The sequence below is a fragment of the Phycodurus eques genome, chromosome 13 (genome assembly GCF_024500275.1).
Source record: "Phycodurus eques isolate BA_2022a chromosome 13, UOR_Pequ_1.1, whole genome shotgun sequence".
NCBI classification, from domain to species: domain Eukaryota; kingdom Metazoa; phylum Chordata; class Actinopteri; order Syngnathiformes; family Syngnathidae; genus Phycodurus; species Phycodurus eques.
The window spans coordinates 11,277,360-11,301,215 of record NC_084537.1 but is presented as its reverse complement, the minus strand read 5'-3'; the positions used below and the strand labels follow the sequence as shown (position 1 = coordinate 11,301,215).

General features: G+C 40.5%; 2 protein-coding genes across 6 annotated transcripts in view; both read right to left on the bottom strand.

Annotated features, from left to right (window-relative positions):
* Positions 1–3,205, bottom strand: part of ccdc18 (coiled-coil domain containing 18) — a 30,139-nt gene extending 26,934 nt beyond the window's left edge. For 2 of the 4 annotated variants that reach the window (XM_061694609.1, XM_061694613.1), the window contains exons 1-3: positions 2,739–3,205; positions 1,107–1,265; positions 784–890 (exon numbers count right to left, since the gene is read on the bottom strand). In XM_061694609.1, the coding sequence (XP_061550593.1) occupies positions 784–890; positions 1,107–1,238 (239 nt within the window). In that variant the 5' untranslated portion in view covers positions 1,239–1,265; positions 2,739–3,205. Of the gene's footprint in view, positions 1–371; positions 538–783; positions 891–1,106; positions 1,266–2,738 lie in introns of those variants that run through there. The other 2 variants (XM_061694610.1, XM_061694611.1) reach the window with 2 other exon arrangements.
* Positions 3,206–4,095: 890 nt separating this feature from the next.
* Positions 4,096–21,185, bottom strand: mtf2 (metal response element binding transcription factor 2). 2 transcript variants are annotated; one of them, XM_061695061.1, is made up of 15 exons: positions 21,013–21,185; positions 18,444–18,630; positions 17,200–17,281; positions 14,634–14,744; positions 14,445–14,545; positions 13,533–13,651; positions 13,349–13,444; positions 13,112–13,180; positions 12,423–12,546; positions 12,061–12,128; positions 11,783–11,944; positions 9,609–9,720; positions 9,417–9,475; positions 9,164–9,265; positions 4,096–5,743 (listed from the first exon to the last, which is right to left on the bottom strand). In XM_061695061.1, the coding sequence occupies exons 1-15, from the start codon at positions 21,015–21,017 to the stop codon at positions 5,368–5,370; spliced, it is 1,773 nt and encodes a 590-aa protein (XP_061551045.1). In that variant the 5' UTR covers positions 21,018–21,185; the 3' UTR covers positions 4,096–5,367. The 2 variants fall into 2 exon arrangements, with proteins under 2 accessions (XP_061551045.1, XP_061551046.1); XM_061695062.1 differs by having other exon boundaries at positions 13,533–13,648.
* Positions 21,186–23,856: the final 2,671 nt, after the last annotated feature.

Here is a 23,856-nt window from a genome sequence, read left to right as displayed (position 1 = left end):
GTTTGCCCGCATTGCGTGAAAGCCGCTGTGAATCCTTAGACGGTTACATAAAACGCCAATCTTAAGGTGAACATACATATCTATACTCAGATACAAATAAGCAAGTCTAACTAACTTATTATTTTGCAAAATAATTTTTAGACTGTTGTCAGACACCATTACCCCCAGAATGTATCTCCAAAGCAGAGTTGTACATGTATATCTAAAAAAATAATAATAAAAAAAAATTGCATGCGTGAATGCACAGGTCATTGTTCAACATGTGATTTCTTCACTTGTGATGCTGCGACAAATATACTGAGATACAAATTAGCATCCCTAATTAACATATTTTGCATTCCTGTAGCAGAAAACAAGGATAAAATAATTACCTCTTCCAAATAATCCATCTTTTTCCCCACTTGTTTTTCTTTCAAACATTTGAACATCAAAATGTTTGAGATGTGCTCTTGAAGACACGGTGGGGGAAGGGTCGGAAAGGTAGCCGGGTTGAAGGTGGATGAGGAGGCTGACAAGCGACAAGGCTTTGTTGTAATGCTGAATTCCAGCGTTAGGGGGCGCCAGAAATCGCAGATTATAGCTTTATTTAGAATTAGTAATGCAATTATGAATTATTTACTCTACTGTTGACTATATAGCTCCACCACCTGGCCTTGCATAATGACATTTAGTGCATAATAAATCCCTCAAAATCCCTCTCTGAGGTTATATAAACAGCCATATAAAACATATTACAGTACAGTATGTGTCAAATGGGATCATATCATGTATGTCATGACTTACTTTAGTTCTTTGGCTTTAGTCTCCACCTCTGTTTCAAGATTAAAAATCTGCTCATTCATGACTGACAGATTGTTTGCAGACACCATCCTGGAGCCTCGCAGGTGTCCCTGAAAAACAAAATGATTACATGTGTCATATGTCCATTATGACATATTTGCCTCAACATTCAATCCGTATTTAATTTTTTATATCCACTGAATTAATGTGATCCAAACAATTTGCTTAAGGCTTCCATCAGAAATTGCATGGCGAAAACAGATAGATAAATTAACCACAGTCTTGATATGTCTCAGGATGTTTTTTTTGTTTTGTTTTTTTTTAACCTGAGAGCTGGAGGATAGGAGTTCATACGGTGTAGCATCAAGGTCACTGATGAGTTGGACATCCTGCATGGCCAAACAGGCATTTTCTTGGCGTGCATAGCCCATCTTCCGCCTCGCAGAAACGGACTCCATCTCATGGACGGCATGAACTAAAATGGACTGAATAAGGATAGACAGGAGTGTGAATTAGAGATGTTTTTCTGGGGTTAGGTATAGATCCTAGATTATTTGTTACAGCAGTTACTATTTCTAATTTAAAATCTAAACTCTACATCGCAATCATTCCCACCTGCTGTGCTGCAGGTACAGGTACAATTAACCTGTACTGTATATCAACCTGTTGCTAATCATACAAAAGAAGAATATCTTTGTGCTGCAACTAATTTTTGTAATCGCTTAATCTATTATTTTTTGATGAATCAATACATTGGATTAAGAAAAGTTTTTAAAATTTCCATCCCTTTATTACCAAATTGGACATTATTTTAAATTGACAGTGCAGAAAATGAACAAACATAATTTGCCTATGATTCAGGTAATGGTTTTGTCCATAACATGTCATAAAACATGTACTGCATCAAATGTTTTTGATGCAGTACATGTTTTTGATGCAGTACCGCCTAAGGGATCAAAGGTCACGGGCATTCAATGTTGGTTTTCGGCCTTGCTGCTTACATGCAGTGATTTCTCCAGATTCTCTGAACCTTTTGATGATATTATGGACCGTAGATGATGAAATCCCTAAATTCCTTGCAATTGTACATTGAGGATCTTTGTCCTTAAACTGTTCGACTATTTTCTCACGCACTTGTTCAAAAAGGTGAACCTCGCCCCATCTCAGGGACAATTTTAAATAATAAAAAAAAGAAAGGTTCTCTAAATAATTAATCAATTATCAAAATAGTTGTTTATTAATTTGATAATCACTTAGTTGTCAATCAATTGTGACACCTCTCAAAAAACACATTGCAAGCATAAAATGTATGGAAAATACTGTACGTATTGTAGTGTTTTTGTGAAAGATACACAGAGCCAGGGCCTGGTGAGGTGGCATGTGACATTTGTGAATGCGTGTGAGTGTCTGGGCGTGAGCAGTGGCCAACAGCACCTCCTGCGGCGGTGTACTAAGTGTGTTTATGTGTTTTATACATGACTTAAAAGTGCATCAGCGACTGTGGCTCGCCGTTCGCAGATGCAAGGTCATTACAGTTAGTAAGTATACTGTTAACACTCTTTTTTTAAAAAAAAAAAACAACAAAAAACAATTGCTTTAAAAAAAATTTAGCAAATGATGAACAGCAATATAGCAGGGAAATATTGTATATACTTCTTTTCTGACTTTTCTGTTCGGTTGTATGCCATGAGATTTCCCTTGGCTCAATGGTTGGGAAGAACAATCACACGTGTGGATCGGAATGGTTTGTTAGTTGTTTGAGAAGGACAGCTGATTCTTTTACGCACACACCAAATTCTAAATGCAAAATGGAATCGTTAAAAATAAATCATAAAAATGCATTTTAAAAAAGCATGACATTCCAACAACTCACAAATCAATTTAAGAGACAAAGATTGGCATTCAAGTGCTACATTGTTACAATGAATAAAACATTAATTGCTATGTCATGGACTCACCCAGTTGTTGTCCCACACGTCTAAGCAGATTCATTAGGTGTCCGGACTGTTAAATCATCTTCAATGACATACTCGATGTTACATGCAGCCAGCTCAGTGATCGACAACGTTTACAGTGGTAAGCGGTCGACTGCTCCAATCAGTGATATCAATGTTGAATACACAAATACAAAAAATGTGTCCATAGCGGTACTTGTTGAACACTTTCAAGAACAAACGATGCATGACTGCATGTCAGCACGCTAAACGTAAACAACGATGGTAGCTAATCAACAGGTGGTTAGCCGAGAGATGTAAAGTCGCTGCGGTCTTTTAAACGTAAAAGTTACCAAATAACCAGCCGGGCCATGGTGATAAAATATATATTAGCTTGCTGTAAGTTTTTTTCTTTTAAAATAAATAAACACACTGTAATTTCAATTCATCTTCTCATTCCGTATTAGAGGATGACTCTTAGCATTAGCCAACAAAATCTTGAACAGTTTGTCTCCGCCCATGCTTTTTTTTAGTCCGTTTGGGATTGGATGGAGAATAACTACTTACAGAATGATTGGTAGAAACGTTTGTCAATCGCACGAGCCGCGAATAGTGGCGGAAGAATAAAATACCCAATTGCAATCGCGGAAGCAGAGCATAAAATACCCAATCACAAACGCGGAAACTAAACGTAAAGGACAAACCTCCCTTTAAGACCAAAATGTCGCTTTTATTTCGTTATTCGGAAATAGCCCCTTTTAACTTGTATAATGATTGATAATGTGGAGTAAGACAAGTCAATATCTACTTTGAAGTTAACCGCCTGTTCTTTGGTTGCAGTGATTCGTTTCTCAAACAAATAACCAATGTCCCTAAAAATCTGTCCATTGAGGTTCCCTGTAATGTAAGCAATGTGTAATCCACACACACACTTTTTGGGAGAAGGGCCAATTTTAGGCAAAGTGCCCTTGTGTGTGTGTGTGTGGAGGGAGGATGGGGGGGTAATTTAAAAAAAAAAAAAAAAAATGTTCAGCAGGAACCCCTCCCGCCAGGATTTCGGTCGAAAGAAGATCGATCGTCATCAAATATATACATGAAGCACGATACAATCGACTTTACTCAAATAAGTATTTTACCACCGCACAACTTAATATGAACAGGAACTACTCAGATAATGAGCAAATCCTGACAGTGGACATGACTGTATTAAAACAATTCAAGTATGACTTAAAAGCTCACTGTAGGTTGTTTTAACAAAACAAAACCTGTGTCAAAGTAGTCACAAGAACAGATTTTTGTGTGCCTGTCTCATCAGCAACACACAGCAAGCCCAACTGTTAAATTCAGAAAAGAAACAATACAGTATGTGACAATCATTGACGCAGCACTTTATTATTATTTTTTTTTTGATTATCAAACAAAGTAAAAACTCAATAGGTCCTTAAAGATTCAAATCACACCACTTTATAACGTGAATTTTGTTGTAAAGCTTTGGGTCTACAATGACAGAACAATATCTTTTAGAATGACCTAAATACATTGTCTGCTGAAAAACACATTTAGTTATTACATGTGTTGTTTTTAGGCCAAAATATTTTTTAAGAACTTAATAAAGAAATGCTGCTATATTTTGAGCATTTAACTTCTACTGTTCATGTGGGATCCAAATCAGGCATCTACCAGGCTGAACAGCAAAGACACACATGGAAGTAAAGTGGAAAAATGTACTGTAAAAAATAAATGTAGTTTATACTTAAACATACAGTATAAAACAACAATTTGCAGCAGCGCATCTCTTAATTGTCTCCTGAACAGCACAAAAATGAGCACACTTTCCAAAACTGAACTGAAGGCTGCCAGACACAATTAGAGGTACTTGCAGATGGGAACAGAATAGGGAACACACGTATAGAGGGATGTTATAACTCTGCAAACACTGTACAAAAATAAATGTCATCCAAGTGGACACAAAAGTTCACGGTGCAACATCAGTGGCAAAACAAAATTTCCCCTTATCATCACCCAGATTGGCAATGTCACAAGTTTAACACAGGCTACATTCCTTGAAAGAAAATGTAATTTTATACTCAGTTGGTTTGAAATTGACACGCGTATTAACTGGTTTTACAATAAAACACCATCATTGAAAGCCTACAGGTGCAGTGCATTGAACAGTTTTATGCATAACTGAGGGCCTGTTGTAAACATTCCAAGCAACGACAAAAGAAAAAATTGCTAAAGAGCAAAGAGATACAAATATGCCAAAGCCTCATATATACCAATGAACTGTAAGATATGTTTGAATGTATAATATTCACAGTGGACTGCACTGAACCAGTAGGCTTTGCAGAAAGCTTCATAACACTCCAGTCTAAACTAAACAGGTACATATTACATTAGCCTAATAGCACAATTGCCAAGTCATTTGTAACTTTAAAAAAAAATACCAAGATGCTTGCTAAAAAAAATTGTTTTCTTTACGTTAGGTTATGGTAATCAGCAAAGTTTGAATCACGACTAGACTCGTTCGTTGAACTGGTTGTGTTTTTTTCTTGTTTTTCAAAAAATGACAATGCAATTATGCTATAAGGCAAACAATTAAATTAATGCTCTGATTAAAAGCCAGGTGTACAGTTAAGACACCTCTTATAGTCTAGGAGGCAGTGACACCCTCCCACTCCACCAGGTACTGCACCTTGCCATCCAGGGTGACCCTTCGAGCCAGGACTTTGTACTTCTCTCCACAAGCCAGCCTACCCGCTGGCCCAAAATAGGTGCTGATGGAGCTCTTGAGGTGAGACAGCTGGCTGTTGGGGTCCATGCCGTGAACTATGTCTGTAGAGTGCAGTCCCGGGAGAGGGGTCGCCATATCTGCGCCAGAAGCATTGGGGTCGGCCTGCCTGGGGGAGAGGATCTCTGGGTTGCAAGGCGGCAAGGCTCGCCTTGGCCGCCCGCGTTTCCTTTTTAAGGGTGGAGGGAAAAGAGGCATGGTGGAAGTAGTCGACTGGGTCTTGCTGGCGCTGCATAGGCTGCGGGGTTAATTGGAAGGGATAAAGGGAGGTTAATTCGAATATTCATTGAATCAGTGTTTCCCTAGCCTTAATTGAGCCAAGGCACATATTTCAAGTTGCATGAAACCAAATTCTTTATTAAGCTTCTTATTACATTTGTGTATTTTCAGAAATTTTCCATATTTTTAAACTTATGGTCAAGAACATTCCCGTGGGATAGTTATTGCAGTTTATTATGTCATTGGATGAAAAATATTCTGCATACTGTTCAATTGTACAGCAGAATCATTACTCTATATCCTAAGTGTAAATAAATTATTGCTTCAATATTGATATATATATTAATATTTTTAATGTATTTATTACATCAACCTTGTAATGGCGGATGAGTTACAGCCAAATGCATGCTATTTTTGTATTTCCTGTCTCCACTATTGCTGCTGATATGATGCAAACTTCCTTATTATGGGACTAATAAAGGTTATCTTAGATCATAAATATTAACTATATTAATGTACATTTAACCTTAAAGGCCCGAACCTCCACTGTGACACAGTAAGACTGTTCCGGCATAAAAGGGATACAGATTTTTCATTCTGCTTGACCTAACAGCCGAAAAGGACCAAAAAAACTAACAACAACAAAAATCAAAATAATAATAATACAATTTTAAAAAGGCCCATTTTCTCAAGTGACGTAACGGACAACCGGTGGTGGACGAATTCATTTCCGGTTTCGGTCCCTGTGTGGCTGTCTAGCGTTATCGTGTATTATAGTAGTTTCTCTGTAGAAACTTATTAATTTGCCTACTATTTTGCTCTTCAAAGTTGATTACTCTCTGCTATAACGCTAGTTAGAAATCCTACATTGTTTACATATTTGCAGCTATTAACATTTAGTTCATGGATGACATTTATCAGTGAGTTTATAAACTCCTTTTGTGTGAGTGGTCTTTGAACACGCCATGTTTTTCCCTTTGCCGTTCTTGCAGCAAACTCTACAGTATTACTTGTAGTCCCGTCTCACACTTTCTGTTGTGTGTAGATGCCAAAGGACCAAAATAAACAAATTAATCAATCGGAATACGAGTCTGTGGTCTCTAACAGGAGCAGATCCCTCTGTACTTTGCCACTCTAAAATAGAACTAGCGGGAGACATCATACTCCCTTTTTATGATCCTCTGATATAACAGGTCCTGCTAGACCTATGTGACAAGTGTACTGTATCACTCAATCACTTATTTTGGTGTTTTGCGACGCCATGTCATGATAGCGTACCAATTGGCATGGCGTCCTTGTCACTCTCTTGTTAATTACTTCCCATACACCCTTCGTGATAATGAGAATTGTCTGAAGTGTATCTTATTCACTGCCATGGAGGCGAGGATTAGTGACTTATGCTGTGTTGACAATGGATGCAAAGCGAACGTTCACATCCGCGGCTCGGCATCATATTTAGCCGCATTAGCTTTAGCTCGTAGGTAGCTGGGGCGGCACATAATAGCGTACAACAAGAATTCCCCCGTAGTATCGTTACTACTGTTCAATCTGGATGTGCCATTTTTTATTTGTTTGTTTTTATAATACAGTGCAAACGACCACGCGCTGGTTGCTGGCTTGCATCATAACAACATCCTGTTTTGGCCATTTTATTTTGGTGACAAAAGCCTTTCGTTTCGAAACCGAAAATGCACTTTTGAGCCATTTTCGGTAGACATATTTCAGTGCATAATTAGGCTTTACACGATCAAGAGCTTTGGGGCCGATCACAAAGTTTAAAAAAAAAAAAAAAAAAAAACGATAACCGATCACAAGATGAAGCAATGTGTCTATTTAAATGACTTGTTCATTTACTGTATATACTTGTGTACTGTACACTGAGTATCTTAAAAAATATCTTGTCAGGTCATGTATTCTAATTAGTCAGGTCAAGCCAACATTACAACATGATAGAAATAATGGGTGCTAACTTACTGTAATTAAATTTCTTTATTGGAATTAAATTACTTCACACACACCGAAACTTTAGAGCATGATTCGACAGAACGCTGTTTACGTACAACCGTTAGTGCTAGAACTAGCTTTCTAGGCTACTTCACGTTTTGTTGCCTGCTTGCAAGCCATATCGTATTAAAAGTACGTGAACATACCTCAAGCAGTCCTTGAATTAAAGTGCTCTCTCGAGCACCGGTGACCACCAGCACATGTTTTCCCCCATTTTGTTCTTACAATACACACGACGCAATCCATTTCTGTTGTCGTGGCCGTGTTAACGAGTGTAACGGGTTGTGTTTGAGTTGACAAGATAAAGCTCAGTAATCGTAAAAGACGGGATGGGGTGGTATCGGACTAGAAGATTTTATTGCAGTAGTCTGACATAGTGCAATCGTGAAAGACTAAATTTGTCTTGCAGTCTGATCCAAGCATTACGTGTTGTCTGTCTCAGACGTGTTGTCTGTATGTACCACACCGCCGACATGTATTTTTCTAAATAACTTTATTGGCTGTCAGATATTTACAGTACTATGTCAAAAGACACGCGACAAGGCTAAAAATAAACTGGCTTTTGGATTCAAATATACTGTACACAATGGCGATGCAGAGTAAATGTCCTTTGCGGAGCCATCGGCAAATCCTTACTCATTGAAAGCAAAAGGTGGTGGGTCCGCGCAGCAAACTACTTACGGTGCCTCAAGCGAGTGGAAATATTTGACTAAAAATGAGATGGGTAGTGTGGTCACTTGTAAAATATGCAAGTCTATCCTCAAATATAACCAAAGCACAAGTGCTATGAACGCCCATTTGAAAAGGCATCCGCTCATGCTACCTGATAAACAGCCCAAGTCCTCACATCAGGTGCCAATTATCACATTCACCAAACGTCCTCCCGTAACAGTGAAGACTGAAAATATACTGTAGCCTCTAGTTAGATGATGAAACAAGGACGAGCAATGGTCCATCAACAACCTCTTTATGAAAACAAATGGTGAATGTCAGCCGTAACAACATAAAAAATAAAAAACATCCAGCTAGTGATTCAGCCAATCCTTCATCCTGCAGACATACGCCAGCACGCTCCTCCTGTACATCCTTCCAGTCGCACTACATCCCGACTCACTCACTGCTACACCTCAGAATTTATAGAACTCCAGCAAAATACCAACAATAACATTATTGCAAAGGATGCCCTCCTCCTGGGATTTGTTTTAAATAATGGTAATGTCACAAGTAGTGACCCTACTGTTTTGTTAGAGTTGTGTTGTTTTTGTTGTTGAATTGATGTAAAATTTCGACAATTCGACTTTCTGCAAGGCTGTGAAAGGAAGGTGTCTGAATGTGTTTGGATGAGTAAGGCAGTGGGTGGAGCGACTGTTAATATGGTTAAAACATTCGGCTGTCACAATCATCCCTGACGTAGAAGATTGCATAGCTAGTGTACCTGGATGGTCTTGAGAGGCTAGTTGAGGTAGTTTCTGTGGTGCTCAGGGCTCCGATAGACTCCACATCTGAGGTTTGAGATGACAGTAAAGACCTGTCACTCCTGGATTGTCACGTAAGAGAGACCATAAACACAAAAACAGAGACAGAAATACAAAACAAACAAGTCATTCGAATATTCATCATGGAACTCATTATGCAACTGGTTCTCACAAGGCATTTTAAAGGTTGTATTTTGAAGTTTATTCCCTTACTTGACAGAAGAAAAGCGATCCAGTGAGTGGGAGTCTAGTGGCGTGGGCTTTCTTAGTTCCTGTCAAATAATAAAATAAAGTTCTCATTTCTTGTACTAACAGCGGCTATGACACCGGTACAATAAAGAAATACCACTGTGAAACTAAGTGTACACCCAGTTCCCACCCACTAAAACACACAAATGTACACACGTGGGACAGGAGTTCACTGGAACATCTGCGTTTCGTCTGCCTTTCCAGTGCACGCGTTGCTTGCTTCCTCTTCTTCTTTTTGGACTTCTTCCGTGCCCCGTTGGTTAAGGTACTGCAAGTAACAACATTTCAAGTCACCATTCAGTGAGTTCCAGTCAGATTGACACAGGAAGCTGCCCAAAGTTTAACATAAGATTAAAGATTTGTTCTCAAATGTTGTAAGGATACTCTTGAAGAAATTAAAACATTCAAACATTCATTATCATAAACCTTGAGTTCAAGGAAACAATATGAAAATTTTATATTTAGTGACCAAAATGATCATGACTATCATCAGTATTATAACAATATTGCTAAACGTACATTTTATATACAGTAGGATTTCTCACATAGAGGACTAAAAATTCTGAGTCACAAATCAAAACACTCCAGTCCTACTGTAATGCTTGCTTAGACAAACGCATTTTTACTACATTTCAAAAATGTTAACAGAGAAAGAAATGTAAAACTAGTTTTCCATCCATCCATCCATTTTCTTCCGCTTATCCGAGGTCAGGTCGCGGGGGTAGTAGCTTTACCAGAGAAGCCCAGACTTCCCTCTCGCCAGCAACTTCATCCAGCTCTTCCGGGGAGATTCAGAGGCATTCCCAGACCAGCCGGGAGACAGTCTCTCCAGAGTCGTTCCCAGGGTCTCCTCCCGGTGGGACATGCCCGGAACACCGCACCAGGGAGGCATCCTAATTAGATGCCGGAGTCACTTCATCTCGCTCCTCTCAATGCGGAGAAGCAGCGGCTCTACTCTGAGCCCCTCCTGGATGGCTGAGGTTCTCAACCTATCTCTAAGGGAGAGCCCAGACACCCTGCGGAGGAAACTCATTTCGGCCGCTTGTATCCGTGATCTTGTTCTTTCGGTCACGACCCACAGCTCTTGACCATAGGTGAGGGTAGGAACGTAGATCGACTGGGAAATTGAGAGCTACGCCTTTCAGCTTAGCTCCTTCTTCATCACAACGGAACGATACAAAGTCTGGATCACTGCAGATGCTGCACCGATCCGCCTGTCGATCTCCCGTTCCATTCTTCGTTCACTCGTGAACAAGACCCCAAGATATTTGAAGTCCTCCACTTGGGCCAGGATCTCATCCCCGACCTGGAAACGGTATGCCACCCTTTTCCGACTGAGACCATGGTCTTGGATTTTGAGGTGCTGACTTTCATCACAACTGCTTCACACTCACCTGTGAACCGCTCCAGGATGAGAGTTGGAGCTCACGGCTTGATGAAGCCAACAGAACCACATCATCCGCAAAAAGCACAGCTGTAATACTGAGGCCACCAAACTGGACCCCCTGTACGCCTCGGCTATGTCTAGAAATGTTCTCCATAAAAGTTATGAAAAGAATCGGTCACAAAGGGCAGCCTTGGCGGAGTCCAACCCTCACCAGAAATGAATCCGACCTACAGCCGGCAATTCGGACCAAACTCTTGACACTAGTCGTACAGGGTCCGAACAACCCATATAACCCCATACTCCAGAAGTACCAAGCACAGGAGACCCCAAGGGACACGGTCGAACGCCTTCTCCAAGTCCACAAAATATATGTAGACTGGTTGGGCAAACTCCCATGTACCCTCGAGGACCCTGCCAAGGGTGTAGAGGTGGTCCACTGTTCCACAGCTAGGACGAAAACTACACTCCTCCTCCTAAATCCGCGATTCGACTAAAATTAGTTTTATGAAACCAAAAAATATAGAATCAGCAAAACTATGCACTTGCAAACAGCAACAACCATTTTCATACGTGTAAGTAGCACTGCAGCTAGCTAACATTTATAGAATCGAGTATTCTACCAATTATTAACCAGATAAAAATGGATTTTGCATTATCAAACAGTAACGTGGCTGGGAGTTGGAGGTAGGTTCTACTGTAGCATCTCTGACTGAGTGTGTATGGTTTTAAAAGGCAGGGCCTGGCCTGGTGAGTGACGTCGTCGTCACTGAATGAGAGGCAGCACTGTAGCAATGAGCTGACTGTTAACTGACTAACCTTTCAGCCAGTCTGCATGTTGAGTGACTCAGCATTAGTTGTGGCCATCAGGTGCTCGTGTATAAAATTACTATTTTATTTTTTGTTATACTTATTATATGTTAAAAAATTATACCTAGCATCTTACCTCATGCCAGATGGCAATTTGCTTGAGTTGACAGTGATCCCACATGAGGGGCGCTCCATGGGTCTGCTGGCTGGTTGCTCCCCACTGGGGGGAGTGGGAGGGAATCGAACCCTCAGTCCAAACAAGTGCTTCTTCTTCTTTACCTCCTTTCCCGACATGAACCTGGCAGAGACAATAAGGGAAGACACTGAACACTGACACTGAACACAACAATACACTGAAGATCTCAGCATTGGAAATATTGAACATATAGGTTATTAAGCATGGCAAGAACCTACTTGGTTGTGTTGCTGTTTAGTGCCTCAAGAACACACGCAAATCGCATTGATATTGGAGTACTGGAAAGCTGTTGATGTTACACCAAAGACAATCAAGATTTTAAAAAGGTGTGAGGAACCAACAGCTGTCAGTTTTATGTTAACTGCCAGTACTTACTTTTAATTAGTTTTACACATAAGAAAAAAACAGACAGCAATTTACAGTAATCAAGACTGTACATGTTAAATACCAAAATATTCCATATTATTAGAAAAGCTTCATCCGTAGAAACAATGTGGTAGCTTATACTATTTTCAGGTCATTTTAAACTGATAATAGCACATTTTATGATGATTTACATTATATCAGGTTTGATCCTTACCTCACCAAGCTGTAGCAGCTCCCAGTTGTTGTTGATATAGGCCATCAGGTCCATCTCAGATTCAAAGTACTTCTTCTTGTGGATCATAGTCAGGTTGTACAGGCTCAGGTGTGTCACATCCTCCCTGTAACATTTTATGTCATTTATGTGGCTTTGTTTTATATGTATGAGCATTTAGGAAAACCTATCTTGTGCAATTAATTTACTGTTTCAGGTATAACATTTGATATCGGAAAGAGTGACATGTCAATGCATTGCTTATTTATTAAAAAAAAACAAAAACAAAAAACTGCAGATTCTCAGTCATCCACGTCATAGTGATAAGTCCCACAGGTTGAATCAAGGCAACTGGACTTCTTGTTTGAGAAGTTTTCAACAAACAAGAACAGTCCATTTGGTTTGATTAAACCTTTGAGGATATAAAACAAAAATAAAAAATAGTTGTTACAGTTGTTATATTATATTCACAATAATTCTAGTGGCTATAAATAACACTAAGATAAAGGAAGGCAGGAAACAGACAAGTGCATTTAATTATGTTCAAACACAAGTATAAATTCCAAATTAAGCGTTGTTTGAAACTCTTCTTTTACACTCCTGTAGATAGCAACAATGCACAAAAAAAGCATCCACAGTCTTCTATGGAAATTCCAGCATTTGTTTGTACTGACAATGAAGCAGCAGCTTACCATCTGAGAGGCAGTCGGCTCAGATACTCCGGTCCACCGTTGCAAACAGAGCAAATGAAAACATAAAACCTGAACACAAAGAAAAAGAAAATATCAGATAATGTATCCAAGGTTATGAAACGCTGTTAGACAAATACAATTGATATATGAATGATTTGTAAACACTACATGGAAGTCATGTCGTGTCGTGAGGCGCCAGTCAATTTTAAACCAGGTAAGAAAACTGTGGCTTATCACCTGTCTCCATAGAGCATTGGCATCGGTAAGCAATGGAGGCAGGCTTCATGGAACCACTGCTCACACCTACTGCACTGCAGCATCTTCAGGTACCAGCTAGACATACATGACATGAAAAAAGGTGAAGCTGATTGGTTGCGGGTCCAGCTATGACAGATGACATTTTTCATCTTAGGTCACTCACTTTCCTGGACCTCCACAGTAGCAGTAGCACTGCTGCATGTTGGTTCGGTGGTCTTCATCCCACTCCAGTTCCTCTGGGGCATATGGGAAGGACAGTTCCATGTGTTGTGTGTCCTCCTGCTTCAAAACACAAAAACAAAACTATTCATTTGGCTTCCATGATCTTGTGATTTATTGAGCCTGAAATTTTTAAACGCAAAGGTATTATGGAAGGGCATTGCAGTGTTCCCACGCTATATCACAGTTCATCATTCGTGCTCCCATTACATCACAGATTTTTAAGCGATTGTTTTTAAGGGTTTTTACAGTATACGGTCAATTCCAAATTTAGAGTTGTACTCAAAAAGACGAGAGGCTGAGACAGTCTCCAACTGACCCACAGTAAGTCTATCCCACAGAGCACAGACAATATACTGTATGCCTGTGAGTATTGTTGTTTGTTTGTTGCTCCATATGTGTTAAAGTATCAGTTATTTGCAGGTTTATAATTACTGCAACATCTCTGCTAATTTGCGTTAGCCAGTCTATAGCGTTTCACATTACATGTTAGCAAAGAGTTAGCAGGCTTTTCATTAGATGAAATATGGTTTGGTTGACATTCTGTTTTTTAAATGTACATTTATTTCACTTTGTTTTAATAGTAAACTTAAACTTGGAGTGACAAACAGCTTGAAGCAAGCATGCTTTACCTTTTATTTAGAGAACTGGGAGCGAGAGAGTGAGAACAGGCACCAAGAAATACTTTGAAAAGTCAGTTTTAATGCATTCAGAGCGTGTAGGAAGGGCAAAACTATATAAAAAAAATGCTTTTTCATATGTTCTTTGTGGATTTTCATTAATTACGGGTAGATCTGGAATCTATCCCCCGCGATAAACAGGTGTTTACTGTGCTTAAATTAAAAATGAGCAATACCTTTGGGAAAGCATTGAGCTGACATTCGGAGCAAAGCCATTTGTCGTCCGAGTCAATGACAGCAGCATCAATGATGGGCGAGTGGCAAATCTGATGGTAGCCTGAGAGACAGCAAACACATTATAGTTTTTTATGACTCAAAAAATAAAAAATGAAAATTCAACCAGTTAGTTTCAATGCAAGGCATACCTTGCCCACACTTGTCACAAATGACAATCTCATTGGGTTCCTCGGACGTTTCATCCTGACATATGGAGCACACGATGTCATCGTCATCCTCGTCATCCTCGTCTTCGTCTCCTAAAACGGAGAAGATATTTATTATAAGGCAAGGAACAGCTTCCAAAAACCTTACATAACACGTTGAGAATACCAAAAAAGAGCGATGATGGAAAATATGTGGATATATGGGGTACAGTTCACATTAAAACGTACTGATAAAGGTAGTGTAGTGGGTCATTTTGTTAATATAGTCAGCCAGACCTGCGAGGAATACAAAGTTATCAATGTCCTTTCACCATCGTTCCTGTCATACTGCGTTGCGTGTTTTTGTTTGCACACGAAGGACAAAATTCCTGTTTGTTTTAATTTCTCATTTTAAAAAACAGTATTCAAACAACTTTTTTCATGTTTTTGAGAGTATTTTGAGGGTAATAGCCTGTCAGTGAAACTCCATCCTTTGTAGTTTAAAATGAACCTACCATATTTTCACGACCATAAGTCGCACTTCAAAGTCGTAATTTTTTTCCAAAATGGACAGGGCGCCTTATGTGTGCACCGAGTTCCAAAATATATAAATGTTGTTGTGTGATGCGCGCTCCGCTTGACTGATTAGGAGAATTTCCTGCCGACACGCTGCTTATACAGATGAAAAGCGGACGGGGCAGAGGACAGCATGCGGACGTAAAGGGGGAAAGGTGCGCGTGAAGGAGGACGCTAAAGGCACACCCCCAGTAGGTATATAGCGCCGGTCAAGCCAGCTTCCACTCGTTAAGTAGCAATCAAGCCAGCCACCCCTAATTTTGTTCATACTAGGCATTACGGTAATAAGTCGCCAACTCGCCGCGAAAGCCACCTTCAAAATAAAAGCTTCCCAATAATACGGACGTCAATGCGCTTCGGTTAAGGAATGCAACCACCAAGGTTAATTTGAATGCATTAAAAAAATGTAGTTTATTAGTTTTCAGAGACTTTTATTTTGAAATACAATATCAGATCTTCATCAAACCTCGTTTAGTGGAGTCCTTGGTGGTCTGTCACACAGATCTGGACTTGTCTTGCGATACCAATGGGATTATGTTGGGGTGGCTTTGGCTCAGTAGGTAGAACAGGTTCGAATCCCTGCTACGACTGTTCGTATGTCGAAGTGTCCTTGGGCAAGACACTGAACCCTAATTTGCTCCCAGTGGGCCTGGCAGCACCTCGCATGGCAGCAGTCACCCATTGGGTTATGAATGTGTGTGTGAATGAGAGGCTTTGTAAAGCGCTTTGGACACTGTGATGATGTTGATAAAGTGCTATATAAGTGCAGTCCATTTACCATTTATTTTTCCTAAGCTATCAAATAAACTACATTTTTTAATGTATCTCTGGATTCAAATTAACTTTGCTGGTTGCATTACTTAACCGAAGAGCACTGACATCCGTATTATGGGGAAGCTTTTATTTTGAAGGTGGCTTTCACCGCGAGTTGGCGACCTACTACCGTCCTACTACAAAATTAGGACCGGCTAGCTTGACTGCTACTTTACGAGTGGATGCTGGCTTGACCGCAGTCGAAAAATGCACCTACGAAGAGACACGCTTACGAAGCACAGTTTAAACTGCAAGCTATCAGTTACGCGAAGGAACATGGGAATCGAGCAGCCGCGAGAGAATTCAAGATCAACGAATCCATGGTTCGCAAGTGGAGGAAGCTGGAAAACGTCTTCTTGAGTTGGGAAACCAACTCAAGAAGACGAAGCCGAGTTTCCGCGGAAAAAAAAGAAAAACAAAACGCGGAAACAAGGCGAGGTGGCCCGAGTTGGAAGACCAACTCGAGCAATGGATTAATGAAGTCCAACCGCTGGACATCGGTGTAAACAGGGCGTTCAAAGTGAAGTTGCGAGCCACGTGGGAGCCATTGATTACAGATGGCGAACACAACTTTACTAAGACTAGGAGGCAGGGCCGGGGGAGTTACGCCACCATTTGTTAATGGATTGTGGATGCCTGGGCTAACGTGTCTGCTTGCACTGTTGTTCGAGCTTTCGTAAAAGCCGGCATAATTTCTGAAGAGCCCCACGGCAACGAGACTGACTCGAACCTGGCGTGTTTGATTGAGAACTTGCCCAGCTTTTCATTTCAGTTACGGAACATGGGGACTTTGATGGATTTGTGGATGAGGATAAAAAATAACATGAGTACATTGTTAAATACTTCAATAAAGTACAACCGAACTCAGTTTTGCTCCCGCTGCCTTTTTAAAAACATTGTTTTAGCGTGCACGCATGCTACCATATGTTTTAAGATAGCGTATGTTTTACCGTGCCTGAGCCCAATAATACGGTGCGCCTTATGTATGTGTTAAATACAGAAATAGACCCCGTAACTGAGAGTGCGCCTTTTAATACGGTGCGCCCTATGGTCGCTTATGGTGATAAGTCTGTCTGCAATGGACAAAAGAGCATGGATGACATTGACAGTAGTAATCTAGCATGTCAAACAAAATCTTGTCATAAATTGTAAAGTATGGAACTAATACTCTCCTGCTTACCTGTCTGAATATCTTTCCAGAGAACCCAAGATTTGGATCGATCCTCAAACACCACAAAGCATCGCTGCTTTTCGCGATCGATCTGCAAGAGTCAAGAAACATTATTTAATCAATTCAATCTTCCTTTCTTTTGTTTGGGCAGGAATTTGACCAGAATGTTCCAGAAAAATACTCCTCAAAGGTGAACCAAAACATCAGAGTTCAAACCGCACATGTAATGTGAGACTAATGTCGTGTGCTTGTGTTTTTCTTTTATTTCGCCCTTATGTGGCTCTTTTAAGTTATTCCAAAAGAAGGACCAATCTCATCAGAAGAAGCATGTGTGAAAATAAGAATATACAATGGCACCTTGACTTTAATTTGAGTTTAATTTGTTGCATGACCAAGCGTCTAATTCAATTTATTGATACGACAAATCAATGTTCTCCATTTAACTTAACTGAAATTCCATTAATCTGCCCTCTACCCTCTCCCTCAAAAAAAATGTTTTTGCTACGTTTTTTTTTATTTAAAAAAAAAAAAAAAAGGAATTCTCTTGATTAAAAACATAAAACATGAGAGAATGTAAAGAAATAAACTAGTTTTGTGTAATTACTGTACATATTAACATTCTAAACCGATGTTAAGTACTTCGATACCGATACTGAAACGAGACAAAAACCTAAATGATCACTTTTTTGGGAGAATTGTTTGTTATCTGCTGAACTGTGCAGAGGTACCGGTACCAAAAACATGCAGTATTGTTTCGTTATTGACAGTGAGGTATCGCTATGCTTTTCTAGTATCGGTATATCATGCAACCCTAGTACGTGCAGTAGTATTCGTGTGTTGGACGTGTACCATTAAGGGCGTGGCTTAGTACGTGACATCAGAAGTTCCTGATGGTCTGTTGTTTAGTCTGCATGTGAGCGTCTGGGCGTGAGTTGTCACCTCCAGCAGCTCTTTGCGAGTGTTCTCATTTTGGATTTGTGTGTTGAACAATGTTAAGTTCAATAAATGGCTAAAAGTGCATTGGAGAATGTGGCTTTCCTTGCCCACATGCGAGGGCATTACAGTACCTTAATTGCAAAAAAAAAAATTCCGCTTCATTTGCGAAGTGGCATATATAAAGCTTGCTCATAACTCAAATTTTGTCTCGCAACACAAAGCAAAAATATCCACGAAGCAATGCCTCGTAACATGAAAAACTCGTAAGTTGGGACACTGCTAGGTCAAGGTACCATTGTACTTCCTTGTGCACTAACCTTAGCGATTGTCCCCAAGTAGATCAAGCCATCGGACCACCGGGCCAAGACGTCCTGTCCCTCAGTGAACCTGTCCTGTTCTCCATACACCACACTCGCTCGGCTCGTGGGGGACAAGGGAACAGGCTGCTGCCGTGAGGGGTGGGATCTCTCATCGACAGACAGATGACTCAAAACGCCTGAGTCTCTGGGGGAACATGGGGAATGGGAGAAACGTTAGTAAAAGGAAAATGTGTCATTCATTCATCTCCCGTTCCGCTTATCCTCACTAGGGTCGCGGGCGTGCTGGAGCCTATCCCAGTTATCTTCAGGCGAGAGGCGGGGTACACGCTGAACTGGTTGCCAGCCAATCGCAGGGCACATATAAACAAACAACCATTCGCACTCAAGCGTTAAAAAAAGCTGTTTCGTTTTGCAAATAATTAAACAATTACATTTTTCATCAAACATAAGGAGGGTAAAGGGTGTTTACTGATGCGTGTTTGATACAATACTAATACATTATCTATTCTGTGGAAATTTTTAAAAAGCAGTTAAACACAAGCGATGGGAAATATCGAAGTACAAATACGTGGTGGCTGTACTTGAGTAGATTTTCCAGCTATACGCAGTGAGTATTTCATTATTTTTCTGATGTCTTTTTACTTTTACTCCCTACATTGCAATGCAAACTAGAACTAGCAGACATTCCAACAGGTTCTTCCCTCTTGCGATCAACATCTTAAACACCTAACCTACAATTCCATGACAACATTCTGGCAACTTTTTGACTTGAGTTCGTTATCACATTTCTGTGGGGCCAATTATACATTACTCGTGCACTCACTGTAGTTGTCTCGCTACGCTGCACTATTTGAATATCTGTTGTTGACCGGCTGATAATTAGCATGTTATGCTTATCGGCTGATCAGCTTTAATGTCATAATTCGCTGATCCGATCAATGACGTTATTGATCTGCTCCACAAAAGACATTTAGTCCGCATCTCCATCGTGTAGAGTATAGTTTAATCCAAAAGCTAGTTTATGTTTAGACTTGTCACGTGTCATTTGACGTAGTACTGTACATATCTAACCGCCAATAAAGTTTTTTTTTTTTTTTTTTTTTAAATGTCGGCGGTGTGGGACAGACAACACGTCTGAGACAGACACTTTTACGATCACTGGGCTTTATCTTGTCAAATCAAACGTGACCGGATACACTCCTTACCATGGCAGCAACAAAGGATCGCGCCGCAGAACAAAATGGGGAAAACGTGTGGTGGTGCTCACCGGTGCTCGGGAGAGGACGTTTACTGAAGAATCTCTTGAGGTATGTTCACATATTTTTAATACGATACGGCTCACAAGCAGCCAACAAAATGTTATGTAGCCTAGCAAGCTAGTGCTACCATTCACAGTTGTACGTAAACATGCCGGCGTTCTGTTGAATCATCCTCTAAGTTTCGGTGTGTGTGAAGTAATTTAATTACTGTAAATTAGCATACATTATTTCTGCCATGTTGTAATGTTGGTTTGAACTGACTGATTAGAATAAATGACCTGACTAGAGAATACTTTTGAAGATACTTAGTGTACAGTACACAAGTATATACAGTAAATGAACAACTCATTTAAATAGATACATTGCTCCAGATCGCATCGGTGATCGATTATCGTTTTTTTTAAACTTGGTGATCGGCCCCAAAAATCGTGATTGTTTAAAGCCTAATTATGTTTGTGATCATTTTTAAGATTTTAGCTTACAGCTAACAAAAACACACATTTTAGCATTTCAAAGAAATTAGAATATTACAAAAGACAAAAAAATATTTTAATATGTTAATAAGGTTGGAATTGGCCTTCTGAAACGTATTTTCTTGTGTTGAATGAATATGCATAATTCATGAAATTTCAGTTTTGGAATTGCAATGCTGAAATACAATGAACTCTCACACAGTATTCTAATTTATCGAGATGCACCTGTATTTTTTTTGTTTGCATGTACATTGTCTGCATGCAGTGACTTTTTTTTTTTGTGTGGGAGCTTTTTTTTGTGTGGGAGCTTCTCCAATATCCATTTAGCTTCACCAATATCCATTTATAACAGCATAACATCTACTCATCTCATGTTTTTTTATATGAACTGTGGAAGTTTCAAAAGGCACCTTATTGTCGTATCATATTGACTCTTTTAAGGACTCGAATCAGTACTTCTGCTTTTACCTTTGCATATATTTTTTTATATTCGTATCTTTACTTTTACTAAAGTACAAAATGTGTCAGTAGTACTTTTGCCACCAAAACATAGAGTTATAGAAGAATTGTTTCTTATTTCGGTGTCCTGTCGTGACTGTCCCTTTGTTTGAATGGCTGCGCTCAACCACGTTAAATATGAAAACTAGCCATTGAGAGGTGACACTGAGGAAGCAAAATACATATTCTATCGTTGTCAGAACCCCAGCCGAGCCAAAGTGTTTGCATAAATTAATCCGCGGAGCTAAATCTTTAGCCAAGCCAGTCGGACCCCCCCCACACACACACACACATACACACACACACACACACCATCACAGGAAAACATGACAATACCTCATTCGGGCACCTCCGCTTCTACAGCTCACTTGAGTAAACAAAGTCAATATTCGCGTGTTGATTTTTTTTACAGCAAACGAGAGCAGCCCAAACGTATCGACTATGCACCCTTCTCAGAAAATAACAAACGGCTCATTTTCCCCGAGCACGTTCGCCATTTTGGTTTCCCGCTGATGCTCAGCGAGTGCATTGTGGGAAGAGCTTCAACGGCCGCTTCCTTATCTGTTTACGTTTCAATTCCGGACTAAACCAACAACTAGACATGTCTTTCACAGTTTCACAGACCAATGTATCAGAGTTGTGGTTTGAGCAATTTACAAGCACCTTTTAACGAGATGTTTGTCTAAATGGGGGATGACAACAAAATGCAAGCCATGTTTAAATGTCGCCACATTTACGCATTTTTACCACTTTTAGAAACACATCATGCTTTCTAAACAATTGTAAGACATTGGAACAACAATAAAACAAAAAAAATCTAAGGTTAACTGTCTACCAGTTTGCATAATGTTACCGGAAGTGTATCATATACTTGTCTTCTTCTTGTTGAATTTGATTGGCTGTTGGCAACCAGTGGGCAGGTGCATTACCGCCACCTGTCGGACTGAGTGTGGATCCGTAAAAGGAAGAAGACATTTAAAAAGAAAAATAAAGAAAGAATGGCTATGTCTACAGTATATCCTTTTAATTAATTCATTTAAACCTCTATCCGTCCAATGTAGCCCTATGAGGGCACAAGCCAGTGCAAACTGTAGGCCGGTCCCAAGCCCGGATAAATGCAGAGGGCTGCGTCAGGAAGGGCATCCGGCTTAAAACTTTGCCAAACAAAAAAAAAAAAAAAGAGTATCAGATCGAGTGATGAGGCTGAAACTTGAAATTGAGGGTGTTATGTATAATGTGGGCGGCACGGTGGCCGACTGGTAAGAGCGTCAGCCTCACAGTTCTGAGGACCGGAGTTCAATCCCCGGCCCCGCCTGTGTGGAGTTTGCATGTTCTCCCCGTGCCTGCGTGGGTTTTCTCCGGGCACTCCGGTTTCCTCCCACATCCCAAAAACATGCATGAATTGGAGACTCTAAATTGCCCATAGGTGTGAATGTGAGTGCGAATGGTTGTTTGTTTGCATGTGCCCTGCAATTGGCTGGCAACCAGTTCACCATGAACACCCGCGACCCTAGTGAGGAGAAGCGGCTCAGAAAATGGATTGATGGATGGATGTATAATGTGATTAGTGGCTATGCCCCACAGGTAGGATGTGACCTAGAGGTGAAAGAGAAATTCTGGAAGGAGCTCGACGAAGTAGTTCTGAGCATCCCAGACAAAGAGAGAGTCGTGATTGGTGCAGATTGTAATGGACATGTTGGTGAAGGAAATAGAGGTGATGAAGTAGTGATGGGTAAATACGGCATTCAGGAAAGGAACTTGGAGGGACGGATGGTGGTAGACTTTGCAAAAAGGATGCAAATGGCTGTAGTGAACACTTTTTTCCAGAAGAGGCAGGAACATAGGGTGACCTACAAGAGCGGAGGTAGAAGCACGCAGGTGGATTACATATCAGAATCAGAATCAGAATCAGAATCATCTTTATTTGCCAAGTATGTCCAAAACACACAAGGAATTTGTCTCCGGTAGTTGGAGCCGCTCTAGTACAACAACATATTGTGCCGATGATGTAATCTGAAGGAGGTTACCGACTGCAAGGTTGTGGTAGGGGAGAGTGTGGCTAGAGATGACTCTGGTGGTGGGGAGGAAGATTAGGAAGACAAAGGCAGAGCAAAGAACCATGTGGTGGAAGCTGAGACAGGACGAGTGTTGTGCAGCTTTTTGGGAAGAGGTGAGACAGGCTCTCGGTGGACAGGAGGAGCTTCCAGAAAACTGGACCACTGCAGCCAAGATGATCAGAGAGGCAGGCAGGAGAGTATTTGGTGTATCTTCTGGCAGGATAGGAGAGAAGGAGACTTGGTGGTGGAACCTCACAGTACAGGAAATCATACAAGGAAAAAGGTTAGCTAAGAAGAAGTGGGACACTGAGAGGACCGAGGAGAAGCGAAAGGAATACATTGAGATGCAACACAGGGCAAAGGTAGAGGTGGCAAAGACCAAACAAGAGGCATATGATGACATGTATGCCAGGTTGGACACTAAAGAAGGAGAAAAGGATCTATACAGGTTGGCCAGACAGAGTGATAGAGATGGGAAGGATGTGCAGCAGGTTAGGGTGATTAAGGATAGAGATGGAAATATGTTGCCAGTAGTGTGCTAGCTAGATGGAAAGAATACTTCGAGGAGTTGATGAATGAGGAAAATGAGAGAGAAGGGAGAGTAGAAGAGGCAAGTGTGGTGGACCAGGAAGTGGCAATGATTAGTAAGGGGGAAGTTAGAAATGCATTAAAGAGGATGAAAAATGGAAAGGCAGTTGGTCCTGATGACATTCCTGTGGATGTATGGAAGCATCTAGGAGATGTGGCTGTGGAGTTTTTGACCAGCTTGTTTAATAGAATTCTAGCACGTGAGAAGGTGCCTGAGGAATGGAGGAAAAGTGTGCTGGTGCCCATTTTTAAGAACAAGGGTGATGTGCAGTGCTGTGGGAACTATAGAGGAATAAAGTTGATGAGCCACACAATGAAGTTATGGGAAAGAGCAGTGGAGGCTAGACTCAGGACAGAAGTGAGTATTTGTGAGCAACAGTATGCTTTCATGCCTAGAAAGAGTACCACAGATGCATTATTTGCCTTGAGGATGTTGATGGAAAAGTATAGAGAAGGTCAGACGGAGCTACATTGTGTCTTTGTAGATCTAGAGAAAGCCTATGACAGAGTACCCAGAGAGGAACTGTGGTACTGC

Excerpts from the sequence above, each read along its gene's own strand:
- mtf2 (XM_061695061.1), bottom strand. Across the intron at positions 12,547-13,111 it reads AGCCGACTGCCTCTCAGATG|GGAGGATGTGACACACCTGA; the intron begins GTAAGCTGCTGC and ends AAAATGTTACAG. Across the intron at positions 11,945-12,060 it reads CTAAACAGCAACACAACCAA|GTTCATGTCGGGAAAGGAGG; the intron begins GTAGGTTCTTGC and ends TGTCTCTGCCAG.